This window comes from Solanum stenotomum, chromosome 6 (assembly GCF_019186545.1).
Source record: "Solanum stenotomum isolate F172 chromosome 6, ASM1918654v1, whole genome shotgun sequence".
In the NCBI taxonomy this organism is placed as follows: Eukaryota; Viridiplantae; Streptophyta; class Magnoliopsida; order Solanales; family Solanaceae; genus Solanum; species Solanum stenotomum.
In genome coordinates this window covers 50,336,798-50,362,690 of record NC_064287.1, presented here as the reverse complement: position 1 = coordinate 50,362,690, position 25,893 = coordinate 50,336,798, and the positions used below count along the sequence as shown (strand labels likewise).

Below are 25,893 nucleotides of genomic sequence, written 5' to 3'. Positions count from 1 at the left end.
TCCAAGGATGAATGAAGAAATTGTGGGGTTTAAGGATGTCATAGAAAATTTAAGAAAAAAACTATTGAATGGAACCAAAGGGCAAGATGTCATATCAATTCACGGCATGCCAGGTCTAGGTAAGACGACTTTGGCCAATAGACTCTATTCTGACAGGTCAGTTGTTTCTCAATTTGATATTTGTGCACAATGTTGTGTGTCTCAAGTATATTCGTATAAGGAATTGTTATTGGCCTTGCTATGTGATGCTGTCGGTGAGGGTTCTGTGCGTAGAGAACTTCCTGACAATGAATTAGCTGATATGCTTCGCAAAACTTTGTTGCCCCGAAGGTACCTTATCCTTGTTGATGACGTGTGGGAAAATAGTGCTTGGGATGATTTAAGAGGTTGTTTTCCAGATGTCAATAACAGAAGCAGAATCATTCTAACAACAAGACATCATGAAGTTGCCAAATATGCTAGTGTTCATAGTGATCCCCTTCATCTTCGTATGTTTGACGAAGATGAAAGTTGGAAGTTGCTTGAAAAGAAAGTGTTTGGTGAACAAAGCTGTTCCCCTCTCCTAAAAAAAGTTGGGCTAAGAATAGCAAAAATGTGTGGACGACTCCCTCTTTCAATAGTTTTGGTGGCTGGTATTCTGTCAGAGATGGAAAAGGAAGTAGAATGTTGGGAACAAGTGGCCAACAATTTGGGTACCCACATTCACAATGACTCAAGAGCCATTGTAGACCAAAGTTATCATGTTTTACCCTGTCATCTTAAGTCTTGCTTCCTTTATTTTGGAGCATATTTGGAGGATAGAGTGATTGATATTTCAAGGTTAATAAGGTTATGGATATCAGAATCATTTATAAAAAGTTGTGAAGGCAGGAGCTTGGAGGATATAGCAGAAGGTTACTTGGAGAATCTTATTGGAAGAAATCTAGTAATGGTTACTCAGAGGGACGATTCAGATGATAAGGTCACAGCATGTCGCCTTCATGATGTACTACTCGACTTCTGCAAGGAAAGAGCAGCAGAGGAGAATTTTCTACTATGGATAAATAGGTAATATGATAAGTAATGGTACTTTCAATCAATCAAGTATTTCAAGCTATATTTGAAAATTAATGATATGATTTTGCTAATTGATATATTCACAGGGATCAGAGCACCAAAGCTGTTTACTCTCACAAGCAGCATGCTCACTTAGCCTTCACTGAAATGGATAAGCTTTTAGAATGGAGTGCATCGTGCTCACTTGTTGGCTCTGTACTTTTTAAGAATTCTGACCAACACTTTGGCCGTCGTTATCCCTTATCCTCTCATGATTTTGCAATTTCACACATTTTATTAAATTTCAAGTTTCTAAAAGTATTGGATTTGGAGCAACAGGTTGTTATTGATTTTATTCCAACTGAGCTTCCTTACTTGAGGTATTTATCTGCACACATTGATCAGAATTCAATTCCTTCAAGCATATCCAATCTTTGGAACCTTGAAACTCTTATACTAAAACGTGTGAGACCTTGCACGCTACTACTACCTAGTACAGTTTGGGATATGGTTAAATTGAGACATCTGCATATTCCTAACTTCAGCACAGAAAATGAAGAAGCATTACTCGAGAACTCTGCAAAACTTGATAATTTGGAAACCCTTTTCTCTCCATATTTCGCTTGTTTTGAGGATGCAGAATTGATGCTGAGAAAAACACCTAATCTTCGAAAACTGATATGTGAAGTCGAGTGCTTAGAATACCCCCATCAGTACTATGTGTTGAATTTTCCAATACGGCTTGAAATACTAAAGCTTTATCGATCAAAATTCTTTAAAACCATCCCCTTTTGCATCTCTGCACCAAATCTCAAATACTTGAAACTCTCTGGCTTTTACCTGGATTCTCAGTACTTATCAGAAACAGCTGATCATCTCAAGCACCTTGAGGTACTCATACTGTGCAACGTTGAATTTGGTGATCATAGGGAATGGAAAGTGAGCAATGGCAAGTTCCCTCATCTCAAAATCTTGAAACTAGAATTTGTGTCCTTCTTGAAATGGATTGTAGCTGATGATGCCTTTCCTAACCTTGAACAATTGGTTTTGCGTGAATGTCAAGATCTTATGGAGATCCCTTCTTGTTTCATGGACATCCTTTCTCTGCAGTACATCAAGGTAGAAAACTGCAATGAGTCGGTTGTCAAGGCAGCCATGAATATACAAGAAACACAAGTCGAAGATAATCAAAATACTAATTTCAAGCTGGTTCTCATCGAGGTACACTACTGAAAAAAGCTTTGTTCTGCATGATTTTGATGAATCAGAAATGGCCTAAATTTTATGAACTGTTTTCTCTGTTATCTTTAGCTGGTGGCCTCGTTTTACATTTGTGTTTTTTCTCTTGCAGAAAAAGACGTAAAAATTAAATTTATCTCATGATGAAGTTATATCCAAGGCATATAAAAGATTAGTTTTTCTTTCAGGTACTACTTTTTTTTTTCTTTCCTTTTTTTTGAGTACAAATAGATAGATTCATCTTTTTTGTCTTTTTGATATGAAAGGGATAGAATCAATTTCAACTGATATGAAAGAGAAGAAATTTACTGTGACCGGAGATGTGGATGCTGATGAAGTTCAATTAGTAGTGGACAAACTGAGAACGCGTGGCATGCCAGGGTTGTAGTCCCAACTTGTCAACACAAATGTGCTATACTCATTTTGCTTACTGTAATACCATTTCATGACACACACAAACATTAATTGTAGTAAAGTTTTTATGGATCAGTAAATCTGAGTTCAACCCATTGTAATCCGTTCAAATTCAACTCAAACAATGCCCATTGAGTTATTCTTTAACAGGGTATCCAGAGTTTGTAGCTGGAGCAATTTGGAATATCACATGTAATTTCATTATGAGTTATTTCGTTTAATAAAGATTCTGTAAAATGTCCAACGGCTGTTGCATTCATTGTAAACTAAATACATCTCACAATGTAACTATTTGAACAAATTTTTCATTTTAGTCCTTGAGGTTTGATGTAAGTCATTAGATTTTACGGATCCTGAAGTGAATGGTTTCCGCCTTTTCTATTTTCTTATGAGTTCACCAAAATGTTGTGATGCCACTCTGCTACATGTTAGAGAAATGAGAATGTTAGCACCCAAGAGTATGGCCTAGCGGTCAATCAATGAAGCAGGTGAAAACAACAAAAGTGAAAAATATTAAGAGATTTCTTCCCATCTATCTAAGTACCGCTAAACAGAGATACCTGAGACCTCTTTTGTTGGAAGAAGCAGGTACTCAGTAAAATGGTCGAGGTGAGCTCGATACCATCAATAACAGCCCACAAAAAAATTCAAGGCACACAATGTCCATATGCTTGGAACTAAAGAATTCAAGGCACACAATGTATTTCAGTAATCTTTTATCTCTGCCTGCAGTTGAATATACCAGATATCAGATCTGAGACAATGTTTAAAAAGGAAACTATTATTCGACCCTATTCCTTTCTCAAACCTCGAAACCAACACCAGTTATACAACATATATGCAGAACCCTTTAACTATATACTCTATACAAATTAAATGTGTAACTAAGCATTTGAATAAGGCAAAAATTGCAGTGGTACATACTCTATGACAAACATGTACTAACAGTATTGTCAATGTACCTTGCAATCTTTAACAGGCTTAGCTTCAAAACCTCCTTCCGGTCTCCTCTCAAGGTCATATGGCATGTAAGTACCAAGTATCCTATCCCATGTCACAAAGAAAGGTTGTGAATAGTTATACTTCATCCCATAAAGCTGGTGATGGATGTCATGGTAAGCGGAGTTATTTTTAAAGAAGATATGGAAGAGATTTCCGGGCAACCATAGTCCGCAGTGATCATCAACCGTCTTGATCGTAGCAAATGAGAAAAAGAAGATGGAGGTACGTGGTGATATGCCAGAGACAAGGAAAGCTAGAATCCCGCCAATTGTGTCAAGAATCAGACCCTCCAAAGGGTGGTTGTACAAAGCTTCAAAAGCATACGGAACAATTAGCCGGTGATGTTGAGCATGGATATGTTTGTACAAGAACTTGTTTTGGTGCATGTACCGATGCATAAAATATTGCCAAGTATCTAACATCAACATGGCAACAAATAACTGTCTGCCAAGAACAAAGATTGAAGTGTGTCGATCCCCACCAGATTCACCATCATCTCTTGTGACCTGCTCCATATTAGTAGATAATCAGACAACAAGAATTAGTAAAAATACAAACATAAAAATTGACATGATGTGGATGTTATTTCTTGTATTCAGGTTAGTCAAAAATACAGAAACAGAAAAAAGATGAAATAGACAGAATGATTTTTAATCCGAGTCCACAGAAACCACTGTGTTTCCTTAAGAAATTTAACCCCCTCATTGTACCCGAGGTTGCAGATTAATTCCTCCTAAGATAAAACGGATTAACCTGTTAAAGAAGTAGCGGTACCTCAAACTTCAATAACTTCAGCGAACGCAAGAACAACAACAAAAGCACACATAGACTCAGTCGATCGACAATTTTGTTAATGTAAGAAAATGTATGTAAAGAGGAAAGTGTTTGAAAAAACAAAAGACCTCTTATTTATAGCCATTTGCAGCAAGGAACGCGTCTGTTCAGACCCTTTTTTTTTCCAGAACATTGTGTCCTTTGGGAAAAGTAACGACTTTTCGGAAGGATTACCGTTTGGGAAAAGTAACGACTTTTTGGAAGGATTTCCGTTACACGTGAATTTCAAATAAATTCAGTTGCGCCAAATTAATTATGTTATTTAATTAACATTCTGAATTAATTTATAAGAGAAAGGAAATGATTTAACAAGATTGATTAAATAAATTTTGTCCAAAAATATTATCAATTAATCATTTGCCAAATCCAAATCCGAAGCCGAGCGAGCGACGATGACGGCGCGAGGGGGCACCTTCTTCTTAACCCTTTAAGAACTAAAGGAAGTGTTTCCTAATATAAGGACAACAATTTCCTTTTTTCTACAAATATGGTAAAAATGACTGTTGACACCCAATTTTGACCCTCCACAATATAAATTAATCATTTCGAGCTTCTCCAATTTCAAACGATTTAAAATTATTAGTTTTATAAAATTTCTAAAAAAAGAATAATAATAAAAATAAATAAATAAATAAATAATAATAATAATAATAATAATAATATAGTTTGCAAGTTATTTTAACTAGTTTCGTCTTATTTTATAATTTTTAGATAATATATATGTTTTACATAATTATGTATATAATTATTATATTTTATGAATATTCAAAAATCGTCTCAAAAAGAGTTTGTTTTATATTCAATTAAATTAATTTGGTTTAAAGTATAGGTTATTTATTTTATTAGTTTAATTATTCTTATTTTATATTATTTTGTCTTATTTAATTTTGTTGATTTGAAAAGCACATTTTATTTAAGTTACGTTATTTTAGTTATGGCCATAGTTTTAAAATAATTAGTTTTATAAAAGTAATAATAATAATATAGTTTGCAAGATATTTTAACTAGTTCTGTCTTATTTTATAATTTTTAGATAATATATATGTTTTACATAATTATGTATATAATTATTATATTTTATGAATATTCAAAAATCGTCTCAAAAAGAGTTTGTTTTATATTCAATTAAATTAATTTGGTTTAAAGTATAAGTTATTTATTTTATTAGTTTAATTATTCTTATTTTATATTATTTTGTCTTATTTAATTTTGTTGATTTGAAAAGCACATTTTATTTAAGTTACGTTATTTTAGTTATGGCCATAGTTTTAAAATAATTAGTTTTATAAAAGTAATAATAATAATATAGTTTGCAAGACTTTTAAATAGTTTGTCACTTTTCATAAATTTTAGATGGTGTATATGTTTTACATAATTATGTATATGATTAGTATATTTTATGATTATTCGAAAATCGTCAAAAAATAATAATTATATTTTAAATATTAGGGATGGTTATAGTTTTGAGTTAATAAGTTTTATGAAATTCAAAATACTTTCAAGTTATTTTTTTTAAAAGTAATTTTATCACTTTTTAATAATAAGTATGTATATTTTGCAATCACGCTATTTTATAAATATTTGAAAATTATCACAAAAGATTTTACATTTTAGTTAAATATTTTATTAATTTGCTTTAAGTTATAGCTATAATTTCGAGTTAATTAGTTTTGTAATTGAATTAATTAGTTTATAATTAAATTCATTATTATTTTTTATTATTATTATTATTTCGTTGAGATTAAGAAGCTCATTAATTAATTTATATTAACTCATCTTATTTAAATTTTAATCAAATTCACCGATTAAATTCAATTGGCTATAATTTTAATCAAATGAGTTAAATTGTCAATTCAAATTTAACCTCCCCCTTACTTCACACTAATCCATTTGTGATGAATTGACCTGGGCCCTATTTGTAAATTCTGGCGGCCCATCTCATTTTGTCCAATTCTTATTTCCATTCCCTTCCAGCCGGCCCAAATCCCATTAGCAGCCCACCAATTCAATTCCAGAAACCCATTCCAGCAAATACATACAGCATACCAAAACAATCCATTCTCTATACATAAACCCATTTCAATACCCACACCAACAATACAAACGAGTACCAAATACCAGACCCCTGTATGCATTTTTCTTCTTCTTCCGCGTCCACCAAAACCCAAAAATCCCACCAAATCCGGCGAGAAATCAGCGTGAAATGCAAACTCGTCACATCAATCGCATCTCCAAGCAGCGCCAACAGTGCTTGCCCATACTCTTCGTCTTCCTTTTTCTGCTTCAACAGTATGATTTGTTCAAAAAGCAGTACCAGATGGAGTAATCTCGGCGCTTCACTCATCCTGGCATCAAGATCAACGGATACAATTCTCAATCCGTTGAGAATTGGTACTATTCTAGTTGTTTCTGTCTTCCAAGATTTCGAATTTCAAAATTTGAAATTTATCCAATCCACCAAGTTTCCCCACTAAATCGTCCATTTTTTTTCCCCTATAAATAGTTCTATACCTTCAGTGATTAAGGAGGGGACAGAGGTTAAGAAATTCGGATTTTGAGGTCATATAAGAAAATAGCTTACAAAAGAACGACTCTCGGATTTTCTTAGCTCAGCTTTCATATTCGAAGTTTGTGGTAAAAGAATCGCCCTTTCAGGCTCGTTGCTATCCTAGTTTCGCTGCACTTTGAAAGGTAAATCTTATTTTGGTTCATGTCTTTTATTTTCTGATGTGTTGATATGTTGGATTCTTGGCCGTGTGAAGCATTTGAAATGTTAAAATTTTCAGATTGTGTTTTTTTTTTTACTTATTCCGGCTGCAAACCAGTAGCAAAGCTTTGCCTATTTTGAATGTTGACTGTTTGGTTGTTCGCTTGAAGTCTTGATGAGTCCGCTCGGTCTCGAGTTCATCCCTTCCCATGTCTGTTTTGGACTCTCTTTTCTTTTTGTCTTGGATCTTATTGATTCTGACTCTCACATATTCGTATTGATTTCATCTTCAAGAGGCTGTCTTGTTAAGCTTAGTTTCGAAATTTCGGATCGATCATAATCGCTTGCCATTGTAATTAGTTTCAACTTGTTAGGACTATCAAAACTACATGTGCCTGAACTTTACTTGAACTATGTATTTGATTTGTCTTCAAGAATATGCAATTTTATAAAATAAAATAAAAAAATTTACATCTACTCTTTTGTCTCTTTGCGTTATTAGGAACCTGCAAATGACCATTTGTTTTGTTTTTCATGAGTACATGTACGTGTCTTGAATTTTCTCTAGGCTTAGACTTTTGATAGTTTAGTGTTAGAATTCTATTTTTTCTATCCTAATTCTAAAGTCTTCCATGCTTAGTTTCTTAAGTAAGGTTAAAATTAAAATGGACCATAATTGTTTGTTTGATATATAGTTATTCATCTCTTTTATTTTGGCCATGGATGAAAATAGTGACTTTGTTCAATTATATATGCAAGCATGTGGTTAATGTTTCCTCAAATGAAAAATGTTCTTTCATTTCTTGAATATCATCACTGTTTATTGTTGATACATTAGAAGTGCTTATTACCCATCAAGTTGCAAAGTATTTGAATCCTTGATTTTCCACTAAAATTAGGATTAGCCTTTCTTCTTCCTTTATCATAAGTGATCCTATTTACCATGTGAATTTAATCATTGTATATGTGATTGGTTAAGTCACATGTATGTCCCTTTAAATTGGTATGTTAGATAAAGAAATCGCTATTATCGTACCTATCTGTGATGCACATGATTTTCATTTTTCATCTTTAAAGTCTTGATAGGTTGCGAACATATAAGTATTAGTTTAGTGCTGCAATGAGTTGTGCCCCCTTTTCCTTTTTTTTCTCTCTTTGATTTCCATATGTAAATGATGAAGTTTGGGGTGGATGTTTTGAGTTCACTATCGCATGTCAATTTACTCATCCTTGCTTCAATTCTCCTTTAATTACAAGTAGGATTGCCCATTAATTTAGAAGCCTTCCTGGTAGTTTGTTGTTTTCTTAAAGATGAATTGTGAATATTAAGAGTCATATCTAGCTAGATACACTAAAATGATAGTTTCACACCATAGCTTTCATGCCTTTGTGCAATTTTATTTAGCAATCAATTCATTTAGTTCACTGTTGACTTTCATGTACATCATTTAGTTAATATTATATTATATATTCATCTAGTTAAGAAGCTTTCTATATGGCCTAATTTTACTTTAATAAATTTAGGATTAGTATAGTTCTTTATCTTTAGATGTATGTTGAATATGTAGTCTCTATCGGTTGATGTTCAAGTTCATTGTGGTGCTTTATTGATTTTGCTTTATTTTATTTTATTTTCTCTCTGATCATTTGAAAAATATTGCATTAGTATAGAGTGGACATTTGAGGAGGACTATTTTGTCAACAATATTAATGCTCTTATTCATTCTGTAGGCCTTACTCCTTATTAAGACAGTGTTGTAGGTTCAATTCTTAAAATTGGTATATCCATGTTGGTTAGTCTATTTTACATTAATTAGATTAAGGATGAATTTTAGCATAGCGATAGATTCAAAATGAGTTGATGAAGCTTGGCATGTGGCTTTGATAGGGCACCACCATGCGACTTAGTTTTATTAAAGGATGTGTAGTGCGAATACTCGTTTTAGATAAATGTAGTAAATTTCTTTAAATTAGTTTGCTTGTTTAGTCAAATGATATCATGTTTTGTCTTGTATCTTAGATATTTACCTTCTTACATCCCATTGATTGCACATTTAATTATTGTTTATGACAATTCTAATTTCTTATCGTCCTTTTTATTGCATGTGAAATATGTCCGAGCCCTCATGGGCTTCCACCCTCTCGTTGCATTCGATGATTGGGCCATAGGGGCCCGATTTTTCTTTTCTTTAAGTCAGCCGGGTCATCTGAATAGGGCTGTACAGGAGTTGGAAATTGAATACAAGTCTCAGAAAGCTGAAAAAAGGCTGAGATACAGCTTGCATACATTTATATATATCGTTATACACTCATATACAGGTCGAAAAATATGAAAATACAGGTCTGAGGCGAAATATAGGCATTCGGAAGCAAGAAATATATAAAAAGGGCCGATATACATGCCGATATACACTGATATACATCAGTTGTATACCAAAAAGGGGAATTGTGTTAAACTCCAAAAAAGTAGCGAATTTGGCCCAAGAAAGGCCCAAATTCAATTTCTCCCTTACTCTTTCATTATTTAATTGCGATTACTTATTATTTGTTGTTTAACTCTAACTTTAGAATTTTTAATTAACTTAGTTGAATTCCCCAAAAGACGAACTATTTATCTGAATTGTTTTGTTTCTAACAAAACTTATTTTATCAACTCTTGTATTTTCATTTATAATCTTTAGTCAAAAAAAAAAATAAAAATTATTAGTTTAAAATAGTTTTTTCATAAACCAAAAATGACACAAATGAAAATCAACTAATTTAGTCTCGTTAAAATTTTTATTACTTGTCTCTAAATCAAATATTTCAATTAAGGTCACATTTTTCTTACATAAATTCACTCTTTGTTCAACTATTTTCTCAAAGTTAATATAATAGTGTAAATAAATAAATAAATACTTGCTTAGTTATTTTCTCAAAAAAGGTTAGTCAATTAATTCAAAATGATTTTTCATACTTTAATTTATTAAATTGATTTAATATATTCTGAAATGAACTAAATAAATTCTAATTAGTCTAGTTTTATTAATTTTCTAATCACTTGCACCTTAATTCAAATATTTTCATTTTAGGTCTCTTCCTCTAAAGAGATCAAAATAAAATGGTTCATTTCTTAGCTATTTTTCAAACTTAATCGAATAGTGTGAATTATTATATATTTTTTATGTTAAATTATTTTTTTCTAAAAATAGTCAAATACATTTTAGTCAAGTCGCAGGTCAACCGCATGTTAGCGGACACTTCGAATGCTTAAACCCTTCTCGAAGTGTAAATTGAACCCCGAACCTTCTTTGGTATCTTCAAATGATTTTTTCTGTTTAAATCTTTGAAAATTATAAGTTTTCTTAATTTCTTTAAAAAATTAAGTGGCGACTCTTTCTAAGTATTTCTCAAATTGTTTTTATACTTAGAACATTTCAAAAAGTGATTTTTCTATAGATAGGAAAATTGCGAAACAACAATGACCTTTCATTTGCACTTTTGCAATGACTTTTCATTTTTCCTCCAAAATTGGTTCCCCCACTTTCATTGGGTCTTCCACTTTCCATTTTCTCTTTTTATTTCTCATTCACACCTTGCTAAACCCAACAGTGGAACAAGAATATGAGAATCAGGTTCATGATTGGAACAAGATACTAAAAGTACACAAAACAAGTATGGGAAGTACAACTACTCATGGTATGTACTTAAGTTACTTATCAGAATTCAGAACATACGAAAGGTGTAGAACTTTTAACTCATTGATCGGAGATTAGTTGTATTCGGTATGAGCTAGCCCTCTCCTAATTAAACTCATCTATTTTCCTCTTGGGATCAGAAAATCTTACATTTCTGCTATCATAAATGATAAGGCAAGTGCTAATTTGTGGGTCCCAGAATCACAAGCCAACTTACCAAAGTGAAAGGGAACCAAAGCAGTGCATTAGTTGAGTCAAGACTCAAGAGACCCAACGAATGATCACCCATAAAGAGAAGTGCCAACAAATAAAATAAGTTTGAAGTAGAATTTTTAAGGGGGTAGATATGAGTTAGGCTTAACTTTGCAAATTAGGCTACAGCCTACACACATATCAACACAAGCCAAAGGAAAGACAAGACCACATTGTTTTCTTTTTATATCTCTTCTTTGCAGGTTAGAACAACGAATCTATCCCTCAACATATCCAAGCTCACATATTGCAGTTGAAAAGATCATCTCACAACTTACTTTAGTCTTTCTATAATTTGAAACATATGTGAAGTAGCACGCTAGAAAGCTTTATTGGGAGGTCTCAGTTAGGCTTCCTATTCTCAACTATTAAGCTACCATCAACTAACTTTGCAAGACAGATGTACATCAAGGAGAAGGTAGACACCAAAAAGGGAAAGATCATAACTTTGTGGGATCGTTTGTTTATGTAAGTTTTGTAGCTCTAAATATTCTGGAGTCTGGACAACTATAACTATATTTTTTGATCTATTAAGTCATTGAGTTTTTCTTTAACAGGGTATGCAGAGTTTGTAGCTGGAGCAATTTGGAACATCACATGTAATTTCTTTATGAGTTGTTTCTTTTAATAAAAATTCTGTAAACTTCCCAGCAGCTGGTGAATTCATTGTAATTTTAAATTAAACACATTTCAAACTATTCACTCAGTCCTTAATGTTTGTGACTCCTGAATTGAATGGTTTCACCCTTTTGTATTTTCTTATGAGTTATGCAACCCTTTTGCTTCTTATGAGTCCACCAAAATGCTGTAATGCCACTCTGTTAAGATCTTGCTTCTACATGATACATTGCTGCATCTTTATGTGGAAAATTCCCTTCAGAACGTTTTTGTTGGAATGTACGCGTCCACCAGTGTTCTTGGGACCAGGTCCCCGACATAATAAAGTGCAGAAAATGAATAACACAAAGTAAATCAGGCACAATGATTTACGTGGAAACCTCCTTGCTCAAGGGAGTAAAACCATGACCTGTCACACAGGACTTTTCAAACTGCTTCCACTAATCTTCTCCAAGCAAAAGTAAAAGCCAGTTTGCAAAATGAGATTAGCCTGCTAATCTCCATACTAAGCAATACCTCCTATCACTTAGACGAGCCAAAGCAGATTCAACACTACCCACTAAGCTATCACCCCTAGATAACTTAGACTTTGCTAAGTGGATATTCCACACCGCCCACTAAATCAACTAGCTCCTAGATGACTTAGAATTTGACTAAGCAGCAAAACAATGCTGCCTACTAAACCAGTTAAACTCAACTGATTTAGGCTTTTAGAAAGCGAAACAAATATTTGAATCCATTATAAACTAGGAACAGATTTACAATATATGCACGAAAGTATAACTCCTAAGACACACTCTGATGCTTGCAGCTTGATCAGTTCCTTGTTGTGCTTGCCGGAGAATACTTCTTGAAAGTGAGTCTTTGCAAGTGTTCTTGAGAATTTTCAAGTTGCAAAAACTAAAAAAACTCAAACTCAACAAAGACGCTTCAACACTTTATCAGGTCCCTTTGTTGAGCATGAGTATTGTTCTTCCTTGAAGATGGCCTTCTTTTAAAGCTTATGAATTTTCAAAGAAAATCCAAGTTTTTGTTTTGCCAAGTCTTGAGTTTATGTTTTGTTGGAAGAGACTATATCAAAATGAACATAAACTCCTTGGGACCGCCCATTGGCTGAGAGCCTGCCTCTCTAGAAGGACGTGCACCTACCACATCAGAAGTGACAGCTTTTCTGACAGCTGTCTTGTCGTCCTTTCACATCGCAATTTTGCAGGGACCAGGTCCCTTGCAAACTTTTTTGTGGGTTCTTGAAAAGGCTTGTTGGCTGACTTCCTTCTTAGGATGAATGAATTTAATATGGTGTTTGTCATGTAAAAAATATCAACTATAAAGAGTTATTACCCATTGGACAAACACCCTCGTCCATTCTGATTGGTGTAGTACACTGACGCCTCACCAACCTCTAACATGATAGCTTTACAGCTGTATCCCATAGAACTCTGCCTGGGACCAGGTCCCTGCATTTGTGAGACACTGAAGCATACAATCTCGTCCGCTCTTTCTATTGGTGTAGGACACTGCACTTTTCACCTACCACCTGACATGACAACTTTACAGCTGTACTCCATTTGTATCTGGACGAGATCACTCTGCCAGGGACCAGGTCCCTGCATTTGTGAGGATCATCAAAACACCTAGAATATAATAGTTTTGAAGGTCGAAGAACTGAAGTTTTAAGACATCAAACATTCTTGCAGGTATTACATATATGGTATATCATAGATTAAGTGTTAAAGAGATTGTAAGGTAACTTTGTTAGAGCAACAACAATATATTCAGTGTAATCTCAAAGGCCACAAGTGGGTTTGGAATGGTGTTGTCACATTTCTGCTCAAGTGAGAGTCTTCCCATTAAATAGGGATGTGATGTCATTCTATCTCTCTAAATACCCTTTTCCCAAAATACCACTTTCAGCCAATATGGTCACTCAACTTTGAATAGTTCACTTATAAAGTGACTCAACTTTGTTTTATAACACAAAAGCCACTCATATTTTATATGTTTGAATTTCCTCTATCTTTTTTAGGAGTACTAATTTTCTATACAAATTCTGATATCGTAAAAAAAATAATTAATTTTTTATTATGTCTTTATTATTATAATTTTTTAAACGCTAATTAAATATATTTATAAGAATTATGAAAAATGAAACATACAAAAGTTATGAATAATATTTAAGATTAGAAGTTACAAGTAAATGAAGAGATATGAGTTATAAATAATTGAAATGTACAATTTTATTACATTAAATGTATTAATAATTATGCATTGATTTTATTTGTAAAATAAATAAAGGAAATAAGGGGTGAAAATACAAAAAAAGAACAAAAAAATATAATCATCCGTGACTACATAAAAATTATAAATTCATTTCAAACAAAAAAGAATAGTGACAAACACAGATTGTTACACACGCAAAAAAAAGACATCATGAAATTAATATTTTATTTTCAATTACGTTTTTTCAAGTATAATAAAAATGAAATGGGATAATCATAAAAAAAAATTGTTATTGAAATGGGATAATTATATTAATTGTGCTTCATAACAAAAAAAAAAATAGAACAGTAAAAGATCAAATGATTAACATTGACAATACATGTAGCTAAATTATTTATACAAATCAAAATTAAAAAAAATCTAGGAAAAGTAGCTTAAGCTACTAATACAAGTTAAAGAAAAAAAGAAAGATCTAAAAAAATGATTTTTAATTATGCTTCAATTTTTTTTTCTTTTTACCATTCCTTTGCAAGTAAATTTGCCACCATATTTTGCTCCATATGTCAAACTCTTTATCATATGCAACCAATTGAATAAAAAAATATTATATGGATAAATAAAATATCATGTATCAATTAAAAAATAAAATACCAAAAGAAAAAAAAGAAATTTAAAGTATATGTAATATATTTGTATATTATTTTTTCAATAGTACTAACAATACTAAATAATTATCATTTATTGAAATCTAACAAATGATAAAAATAAACTACATTATATTTCAAAAGTTGAATATTAGAAAGAACAACTACATACTGATAACACATTATTAAGAATTACAAAGATATTTTTTTTTTTATACTTGCTTGGTGAATGATATATAACACATACATAAATAAAATATTAAGAAAGCATGTCCAAGTACATAAAGATAATAAAAACTTGAGAAAGAAATATATCTTACCTTCTTGTACTTCTTTTTTTTGTTACATGTTAGATAATTCACAAACAAATATGATGAAGAAGAGAAATGATAATTTTAAATGTAATCTTCATAAAACTAAATATGAATTTATACAGAAAAAATACAAACTTGAGAATGAAATATTTCTTACCTCATGTACTTTTTTTTTGTTACATGTTAGTTCATTCACAAATCAAATACTCCATCCGTGTCAAAAAGAATGACTTCATTTCCTTTGTAGTCAGTTTAAAAAAGAATGGCCTCTTTCTTTTTTTGGTAACATTTTAATTTTAGATTTCCATGTGGCATGTTTAAGTCCACAAGATTAAAGGACAATTTTGTACATTTGACATAACTTTAATTTAGGACCACAAGATTCAAAAGTCTTATTTATTTACTTAAACTCCGTGCCAAGTCAAATCAGGTCATTCTTTGTAAAACAGAGGAAGTATGAATTTATATAAACAAAATAGAGGAAATAAAAAAATAAAGATTTGAGAATGAAATATTTCTTACCTTCATATACTTCTTTTTTCTTACATGTTAGTTCATTCACAAACCAATATGATGAAGAAGAGAAAGGGTAATTTTGAATGTGAATCTTCATGAACTAAATATGAATTTTATAGGCAAAATAGAGGAATACCATAAGACATCATAAACTTACAAATTTAAGTTTGGAGGTATGGACATAAGAATTATGGGAGTTATAAATATTATTAAAAGTTAAAATTAAAGAGAGGTAAGTCGGGATAATAACTCCTTGTGAATAAATTAAAAAATACTTAAAATATAAGAAAATATTATCATTTTATGATTAGAAGTGAGACTAACAAATAAAAAAAGAATGTGAAGAGTTTTTGGTATAAATGTTCATCCATTAATACAATATTTATTTGTACTAAATTAAGTAATTACTTTCACAATATAATAATTTACAATACAATAATTAATTTAAATTTTTAAAAAATGCCAAAAAAAGGAGAAAAAAGATAAATGCAAATGGAGGTCATAGAGAGGTGTCACATCACCTTGTCTATGTTTCCCCTTTATTATATATATATATAGAGCCGTCAAAACGAGCTAGCCCAGCCCTACCCCGCCCAAGCCCTGCGGGCCAAAGAATTTGATGGGCTGGGGCCGGCCAACCCTTCATTTTTTTTTATGTCAAATCAATGTCACAAACAATAAATTGTTTCAATAATTCTAAATAAAAAATCTAGCAATAAATATTAAAAGAAAAAAATAATAATCTCTTAAGTAAATAATATCTAAAAAACAAAGGGATAAGGGTCTGAAAAATACCCCAACTTTGGTCGGATTTGTTGTTGCGATACTAAACTTTCATGAGAGCCTATTACCTCCCTAGACTATTTAATACCGTATTTTAAACATATATATTTGTCCACGTGGACATAAAAAATAATGCAAAATTATAAATAGTAATGTGTCCACGTGGGCACATATATACCTTTAAAATACACTATTAAATATTTCAGGGGGTAAAAAATACGGAATTAAATAGTCTAGAGAGGTAATAGGTCCTTATGAAAGTTTAGTATCGCAACAGCAAATCCGACTAAAGTTGGGGTAGACCCTTATTCCAAAAACAAACTAGTAAACTAAAGAATACTTCTGACTAAAACTTTAGTTAGCAATATATAATTACTTAAAGTATTTTGTTAAATGAAATCAAGAAAATTATTACATGCGTGAAAAATGTCCAATGTCGTAGCAGAAACGAGACGACAATAAAACTATAAGGGTAAAGAGACAAAGAGTTGTAGTTCAAGAATTTAGATATTAGGGTTTAGGGACTTAGGTTTTTAAGAGTAATGGCTTTAGAATTTATAAGGCTTTAGCCTTTTAAATCTTCACGTACTAGTAGTCTAGTAGTACTAATCTACTATAGCCGTATAGGTTAGAGGTTACATTTAAGTTTTCTAGTTTTTAATATTTATTTTAATTAAAATTAAATAATTTGGCCCAGGGGCAAACCCTGGCCCGGCCCCAATCAAGTCTCAAGGGCTAAGGGCCTAAAAGGGTTGGGCTTATAAGCCCTGGTTTTAAACGGGCTTGAAAAATCATATATCAACTCTGCCCCCATAATGGTTTGGGTCGGGCCTGCCCCATGGGCTAAGCCCTTTTTTACGGCTATATATATATATAGATAGATAGATAGATATGATATGGAGTTTATATCCTAAAAGATCACTGAACTATTAGAATTAATGTAGCAAAGTCATTAAACTTTGTTTTGTATCAAAAAAATCATTCAACTTAAGATTTTTATTTTCCAAAATCACTCAACCAAATTTTATCATTAAAAGTAAATCTAACATGATAAAATAAATTATTTTTGTATGTATTGAAGCATAAAATGCATAAATAAATAAAATTAAAGAAAATCCATTACACCTCTTCTCCCTTTCTTTCTCTATTTCCACAAAAATTCTCATAAAAAAAGGCCTTCGGAAGATTCGTTAATATTGTTCATGTTAAAATCTTCTTAAACAATGAATTGACATAAATGGACAACTAAATTTATTATAAGATAATATTAATAACCTTACAATTTAACTTTTGAATAAGAATTTAGGCCTATCAGAAGAATTGTTGGTAAAACTTGGAGTCAAAGATTTCATTTTAGCATATATGTTCATAAAATGTGTTTACTGTTATATTTTTTCTTTTTTCTTTTCATAATATTTAGGTAAATTAAACCTTCATACTTTGTAAGAAGAAATTCATTATTTAAGAAAAATAACATGAATAATCTGAAACAATTTTCGAGGGTCCTTTTGGTCAATAAATTAAAGAAACAGACAAAAAGAAGAAGCTCAACAACAGTTTATAAAAGAAACGGAGACATGAAATTTAACAAAAAATCTAAATTCCTACATTATAATTGCACAAAATAAACTGTAATTTTTTTTAGGGCACATAACGAAATCCCAAAAGAAAAGCACGATACCTTTTTAATCCAAGTAATTTTTCTCCAAGAAGAAGTGTAAATGATTTTTCTTTTAATTTTATTTATTTGTGGGTTTATGTTTCAATACATACAAAAATAATTTATTTTATCATGTTAGATTATTTTTTTTTTAATGATAAAATTTGACTGAGTGATTTTTGAAGATAAAAATCTTAAATTGAGTGATTTTATTGATATAAAACAAAGTTCAATGATTTTGTTACATCAATTTTAATAGTTGAGTAACCTTTTAAGATATTAACTCTATGATATGATTGAAAGAGATAACAAATAAGAAGCCTAACTAAAGTAGAAGAACTACAGTTTCTATAATAATAAAATAACATATGAGTGCTCAAATCTGTCGCAATATTTTCACGAAGGCCTCTCTATCTAAATATGAGAAAAATAATACTCTTTCCCTCCAACAATAATTGTCCACTATACTAAAAATAATTATCCAACAATACTTGTCTAATTTAGAAAATTAAGAGATAATTTATCTTTTGTATATATTTTACCCTTGTTATTAAACTATTTATTATCTAGCATATTCTCAAAGCATTAAATTTAATAAAGTTAAAAAATAATACAGTAATATTACCCTTATTATTTATTGTTTTTTAGGAAATGTGTCAAGTCAATAGTGGACAACTATTGTTGGATAGGGAGGAAATAACATTTGAAAAATGTAGGAGTTCAAGTAGTATAAGGGAATAGGAAAGTTTGGATGGAGCAATAAATATATTAAAAACAGTTTCATGTGGTCATCTGAAAAGGCTCTCCCACATTTATTTCTTTAAATTGTTTTTTGTCACTTCAGTTTTATTATTTAATGAATTTAGATTTACAATTGTTCACAAAACATACTTGCATGAAGGGTAAAAAAATCATTCAATTAAATATTTTATAACAATTTTATTTAGTGCAGGGGTAAAATCGTAATTCAACTTTAGATTGAAGTCTTCCCACTTTAATAATACTAATACGTTTAACCTCTATTACTGTATAAAATTTATATAGGTCTAACTCATGTATAGAAAACATTTGTAATATCAACTCAATTAACTTAAAAGGCAATAAAATATACATGTCATCATATGCATACAAAATGGAAAAGGTTAAACAAAATAATATATTAATTAGAATAAGAAAGAATACCCGATAAAAAAATTTACATAGAATTATAAGATAATGAAATACAAAAGTGTAGTGGAATAACATTTTATGTCCAATTTATAAAGGAAGAGTGCATCAAAAGTTGTGAGTGAATGCGAAAGTTATAGTGTAAAAAGGTAAATTTACGTGATTTGGTAGATGGATATGATTGTGTTGACCAAATGAATCAAAAAATTGTTAATAATTTTTATAGAACATAAAAAGTTATTATAGAAATGTATTGAAAAACTTAAAAGAAAAAAACATTTATTTCATAAGCAATAAAAGAGGAAATCAATTCAAATGAATATTAAATAATGTTGTCCTTTCATCTATGTGGCTATACAACTCCCATTTTTCCATTGGTTTGGTTTTACTTTTTTTATTTATCATATTTATATATGTATATTTATATTTTTATACTTAATGTCTTGATATAATATTTCCTTGAAAGACAAAAGAATTATTAAATCTCATTAAAAAGTGGAAAATGATAATTAGTTGTAAGTTGTAACATTTAATTATGTATTTGGTATAGTTTAATTGTCATTATTTATTTGATTTTAAAAGTAAGGTATTTATTCAATTAAAAAATTAGTGAAGGCATTTTCGTAATTTAACTTTAAACTCAAGACATTCCCACTTTTAATATATATATATATATATATATATATATATATATACTAGTCATGGGCACGTGCATTGCACGTGTGAGCCATGCTAAGTTGTGTCATTCTCTCTCGATAACCCAAAACAAATAACATGGTTGCATTTCTTAAAAAAATTAGCCGCTCTTCGATAACTCGAAACAAAAAGCACTCTGTATCAAAGGGTGTTTTGGTAGCAGGTGTGACAATATGTCAGTAGTTGCTCTGCTTTTTTGCAGCAATTGCTATATATTAGCACCCTTTTATGAAGAAATATAGAGATGCCAAAACCCCTCCAAAAAGAAAGGCAATTGTGATGTATTTAAGGGCATTTTCATTCCAGCAGCTGCACGAAGCCACCAACGGTCAGGCCAAGGAGCTTCTGGTGGTGTTTATAGCGGAATTGTCAAGTTAGAGGATGAAGAAGTTGAAGTTGCTGTGAAGAAATTAGGAAATGGAATTGAACAAGGTGATGATAAAGAATTTTTGGCAGAAGTAAGGGTGATAGGGCTAATACATTAGAAAATTCTGGTTCATTTGTTAGGCTTCTGCAATGAAAAAAAAAGTAACAGGCTTGTTGTTTATGAATTATTGAAAAATGGGGCTGTGTCAAATTTGATCTTTCGCGATGAACAAAGACCAAGCTGGAAGCTAAGAAGTGACATAAAACTTGACATTGCCAGAGGCCTGTTATACTTTCATGAAGAGTGCGAGAACCAGATCATTCATTGCCAATCTTTGCATAATAGTCTTTTGACTTGCTAAATGTTTCAAGATCATCTATAATCTCTTGCTTCTTGTTTGGATCCATAGCTAGAGTATCAAATGTTGACGGATGCTCAAATACTACTCCACTCCACAACCTCCCTCCCCTGTATCTATAACCACCTCCATCTCCCTTATTGTTTGTGTACAGCTTTCTCTGTCGCTCTTTCACAGATATCGCCTTTCCTTCATCCAACACATACTTCAAGTATGAATTTGTGATAAGGTCGCGATTCTTTTTGTGAAATTTTAGCTTGAAATACCTCTTCTCATCCTCCCTATAAAAAGATATTGTCTGTCTGTTGGCTGGTTTTTGGCCCGAAATCCACCAAACTTTCTCGCCTTTATATTCATCGGTTATCTCTTTATGATCATCCATGGTTAGGACAAGAGATTGACCATTCACCGCGTTGGCTTTGAGATGCTTAGCTTGTGTGCTCGAGCTCTTGCTTAGGTACCTTTCAATCGCTACGTAAGCTTTGCTCCTCTCAAACAACCCGTCAGTTTCAAGTTCATAAAAGATAATGTGCATATAAGGATAGAAATAGCTAACGAGTTTATCTGTATACCTCCTAATATGACCACGAAGTTCGTGAGGAAAGTAGTTCTGGTACATGGTCCAGATGAACATGATTGCTGCAATGGTTGGACCCAACTGAGTCCAAACATCTTGCATCATCTTGAAGTTAATTGGAGTATTCAAGTTTATGTGAATGTTTGTTATGGCCTTCCATATATATATATAGAGAGAGAGAGATAGAAATGACCAGAGAGGACGTGTAAAATGCCTTTAAGACAAGACAAAAAGACATTTTGTCATTCTTTTTTCAACATACTAAAAAGGCAAGTGTATCACATAATTGGGACACAGACCTCTAGACCTGATTTGAGATTCAACTCCCAGGTCTGAGGTCGGGTCGAATTTGGGTTGAAGTCAGATCACGATCTGGGTGTTAGGTCCTGGGTCAGGATTCGAGGTTGGATCCTAGGTCGAGTGTTAGGGTGGGGTTCTGGGTTGAGTGTTGGGGTGGGGTTCCAGGTATCACGTTGAGAGTCGAGGTCGGATCGGGGTCCAGAGTCAGGTGTCGCTTGTCGGGGTCGGATCCGGATCTTTGTTTATATTGATATAAATTATAATACATACTGTTTTATTTAAAAAGATAAAACGACGGGTTTTTAAGAGTCGCCACTTATTTTTTGAAGTAAAATTAAGAAAACTATCTTTCCCAAAAGATTAAAACAGTGAATCTAATGCAAAGATTACAATGGGGTTCGAGGTTCATATTAACATTTCGGGAAGGGTTTGAAAGCACCCGAAATACCCGCTAACACGCAGTTATTCGATAATTAACCATTTGGCAAGTTATTTTTAAAGAAAATAGGCATAATTGATTAAATAGAGAGAATAAGCAATTAAGACTTAAAATTATTTTTAGGAGGAGGGAAATATTAAAATATTATTAGGTAAAATTTTAAAGTGATTTAAGTAGGAAAATAAGCATGATTATTTAGTCTTTAGAAAATCCCGAAGTGACTATCTTTTGGGGAATTGATTAGGAAACCTTAAAATTAAATAAACACATAAAACACCCAATAGCAAATAAATGAGATAGGGAAAGAAGATTTGGGCCCAAGTCTGAATCTGTTCGCCTGGATCAGCACTTGGGCCTAATTTTGTTTTTGGGCCTTTGGCCCAATACTTGGTACCTGTCTTAGAAAATCTAATTTGTATCGGGTCTTAGGCCAAATTCCACCCATCATAGAATCTAACAAGATAATAACAAATAAGTGGACTTAGGCCCAAAAGTAACAAAATACAACTTCCGAAATTATGAGTGGGCCTTTGGCCCAAACTTTTCAATTTCCGATCTGCTGCATATTATTTCAACTCCGGGACCTGTTCGTCGATTTTTATGGCTGACTGACTCAATAGGAAATCAACTAGAATATGCGGGGGTGGGGTCCAAAATGGACTCGGATTATTGTCACATATAGCAAAAGATAAATGGAAAAATCACACCATATACACATTTAAGAGATAATATTACGAGTTTTAAACCTACTCTTAAAAAAATCTTACTTATAACAGTTTAATTACGGGTTATAACATATCAATTAAATTTAACTTTATTTAAAAATCAATTAAAATTTACTTTATTAAATGATTAATCTTATTATATTTTTATATTATTAATTATTTAATTATATTGATTGCAGTCCTTTTATATAATTAATAGGTGAGAGAAATAATATTAATGAGAGAGAATCAATTTGTAATTATCTATTACACCTTTTAAGGAATTTTTTAACTTATTTAAATAACTTTTATTTATTAATGACTATTGGGGCCTTTAATTTTTTTAAAATAAATAATTTTTCACCGTATATTTTAACATGTAATTTTCTCTCTTTAATCTATTTTTTTTGCTTTTCTTGATGTTTTTTTTATTTTAAATTTTGATATTGTTTTTTTTTAATCTGATTTTTTTAGAATTAAGAATTCTATATTTTGAAAATTTGATTTCGTTTTTTATTTTAATTAATCTAAAACTTGATTTCTTGAGAAAAAAAACCATTTTACTTAAGTTTTGAACTTGTTTTTGGTGTGTTTTTCTATATCAAAATACTGTTTTTTTGTTGAAATAAGTATATTTAATTCTGAAATTTGTTGATATATATAGATAATATGAGATCATAAAATCTTTAATAAGGATTTCTTAAGTTTTAGCTTAAATATGATAAAAAAAAATCACACTTGAATACGAAATATAAATTGAAGAGAGAGGAAAATATAGAACTTGTATTAATTATTGCAGTTTAGACTTTTAATTACATGCTTTGATTTTTGGGTGATGTATATTTCTTTTGCTACAATTTCTGACAACAATATATAATATGCATTGTTTTACAACCAAATTTATTCTTCCCGAATTTATATCCGTTGGTACTAATTTTATACATTTTTATTTTTTGTCTTTGTTCTAAAATTTCAAGTTAGATACCAAGTGTATATAAATTGGATAAAACATTAACTTGTTTTAGATTGTCTAATTTGGTTGAAATATCAGTTACATTTTATTTTTTTCATTTTCAAGTGGGATATATATTGGATACCAATTGAATACAACATTAACTTATTTAGGTTGTCTAATTTGATTGAAATCTCAACCACATGCTGATTTTTCAATTTTCCAATGGGATATCAATTTCAATACTAAATTTATACAAATTGGATACAATATTAACTAGTTCTACGTTGGCTATTTCAATTGAAATCCCAATTACATGTTTTTTTTCAATTTTACCACTAAGACATCAGTTGGATACCAAATGTATACCAATTTCATACTAAGATTTGATTTAATTTTTCTAGTCAATATCAATCACATACAAACATTACCTATTTTTTGAGTATACATTTGAAAAACACTGAATACACAAATGATTAACTAGCACACATAATAAATATTCTGAAATTATAATTCATTAACTTAAAAGACAAAATAAATAAAAACATGAGTTTGCCACAATAAAACAACCAAATCAAAATAAAAATAAATTATGTCTTTTATTCAAAAAGGTAATTTGAACATGTCTTCCTATTGTGTTCCTCCTGACGACATGTACTACACGTAATCTTAGATCTCTTGAATTTCATATAAGCAAACCATTTACAAGTTGTGGTCTCCCTACAGTTCTTTTTTAACCAGGCGACAATAATTTATGCTCCTACACTTTTTGAATTGCATATTTTTCTGTTTCATCATAAATTATTGTGTCAATATTATATCATACAAAAGTACAAATAACTTTTATACATATGTTATATCAATATACAAATTTCATACCATTTTTATGCTTACAAAATTCATACAAAAGTAAAAAATACATATGTTATTTTAAAACAATTTCATATGTTATTACAGAATACAAAAGTAAAAACATATATGTTATATCAGTATACAAATTTCATACAATTTTTATTCACACATTTCTTACCTATTTCATGTCAAAAGTTATCAATTATTCAAACCAGGATCATACCACTAGATTACCAAAATAATTCCAACTTAAAAATATTAATTGTCATTTCTTTAATAAACAGTATACCAAATTCATTACATTATTATTCTCAAAATTCATTACAATATAATGCCAAAAAAAATAATTCAATCAAACCAAAAATCGTACCAAAACATTATCGATTGTCATACATGCTTGGTAGTATAAGTATACAAATTACAAAGAAAAAATTATCTATTTTTTTAATCAAAAATATACCCAAAAAAATGCGTCAGACAAATAATGAACAAATTCAATGTTCATACCAAAATATAACATTATACATTTTTTTAAAAATGTCATAATTCAAATTATTATACACAGCAAAAAATATGAAATCAGTATACAAATTTCATATAATTATTATGCACATTTTTCATACTTATTTCATGCCAAAATTATACCTATTTCATGACATAAGTCGTCACTTTTTCACAGCAGAATCTAAGGCTGGCAAACGGACCGGTTTTTGTCCGGTCCGGTCCGGTTCCCGTACCGGTAAGATCGTTACTGGTTGAACCGGTAAGGAACCGGTCTTATAGGTACCGGAACCGGTACCGAAACGGAACCCGGACTTTTATCCGGTTGATCCGGTTCGGTAAGAACCGGTTCCGGTCCGGTTCAACGGTCAATTTATTTATTTATTTTTTTTTAAAATGTGAACGTTATAGAGCCGTTGGGCCCTTTTAGCCGTTGGGGTGGGGCCCAAAACGGCTCCAAACAGCCCTCCACCCCTCTCTACCCCTTAACACTATAAATATACTCATATTTTTTCATTTAAATCACAAATTCACAAACTATTTCATTAATATCTTATAAAATCTCTTAATTTTCAATCTCTCATAAATTCATAATTATTATTTTGTGATATTGACTTGGAGTTCGAATTTCGGAGATTTATTTGAAGTAAATCGGAAGCTTCAATTGGCATCTCTCAATTCCGGCTTTGGTTATACGTCTACTTTTACGTAGACGTTCGGTACATTCGTTCCAACTTTAATTTTTTATTTGTTTATTAATTAAGTTATTTTATTTTTTTGTTATATTATCTTTGCTTGTTTTTCATAATATTAATTATTTTAAACTTGAACATGAATTTTGAAAAATATAGTGGTAAAAGACCAATGTCGGAAAGAAAAAATAATAGGGGAGGAGGAAGTAGTTCTAATTCTAAAAATTTGCCACCTCCTAGATTTAGAATTAATACTAATGATTATACTCATGTTGATGAAACTTCTTTTACACGAGACTCACGACCTATTGAATTTAATTCCGAAAATGAAGTAGATCATGAAACTTTAAATAGATGTTTTACTAATTTTGAG

At 31.0% G+C, this 25,893-nt stretch overlaps 4 protein-coding genes across 6 annotated transcripts in view; 2 read left to right on the top strand and 2 right to left on the bottom strand.

Annotated features, from left to right (window-relative positions):
• LOC125868262 (putative late blight resistance protein homolog R1C-3) overlaps nt 1–2,268 on the top strand; it is a 22,771-nt gene extending 20,503 nt beyond the window's left edge. The window contains exons 2-3 of the mRNA XM_049548890.1: nt 157–1,047; nt 1,143–2,268. Coding sequence (XP_049404847.1) covers nt 157–1,047; nt 1,143–2,268 — 2,017 coding nt within the window. The remainder of the gene's footprint in view (nt 1–156; nt 1,048–1,142) is intronic.
• LOC125868254 (sphinganine C4-monooxygenase 1) overlaps nt 1–25,893 on the bottom strand; it is a 128,120-nt gene that overhangs the window by 15,474 nt on the left and 86,753 nt on the right. Inside the window, exon 1 of one of the 2 annotated variants that reach the window (XM_049548884.1) lies at nt 4,197–4,237. The exons of the other annotated variant lie outside the window; for it this stretch is intronic. Coding sequence (XP_049404841.1) covers nt 4,197–4,205 — 9 coding nt within the window. The 5' untranslated portion in view covers nt 4,206–4,237. Of the gene's footprint in view, nt 1–4,196; nt 4,238–25,893 lie in introns of those variants that run through there. 2 annotated transcript variants of the gene reach the window in all.
• LOC125868253 (sphinganine C4-monooxygenase 1-like) overlaps nt 1–25,893 on the bottom strand; it is a 185,393-nt gene that overhangs the window by 89,487 nt on the left and 70,013 nt on the right. The window lies entirely within an intron of this gene.
• Nucleotides 1–25,893, top strand: part of LOC125868247 (putative late blight resistance protein homolog R1B-16) — a 144,236-nt gene that overhangs the window by 94,144 nt on the left and 24,199 nt on the right. The gene's annotated exons all lie outside the window — the stretch shown is intronic.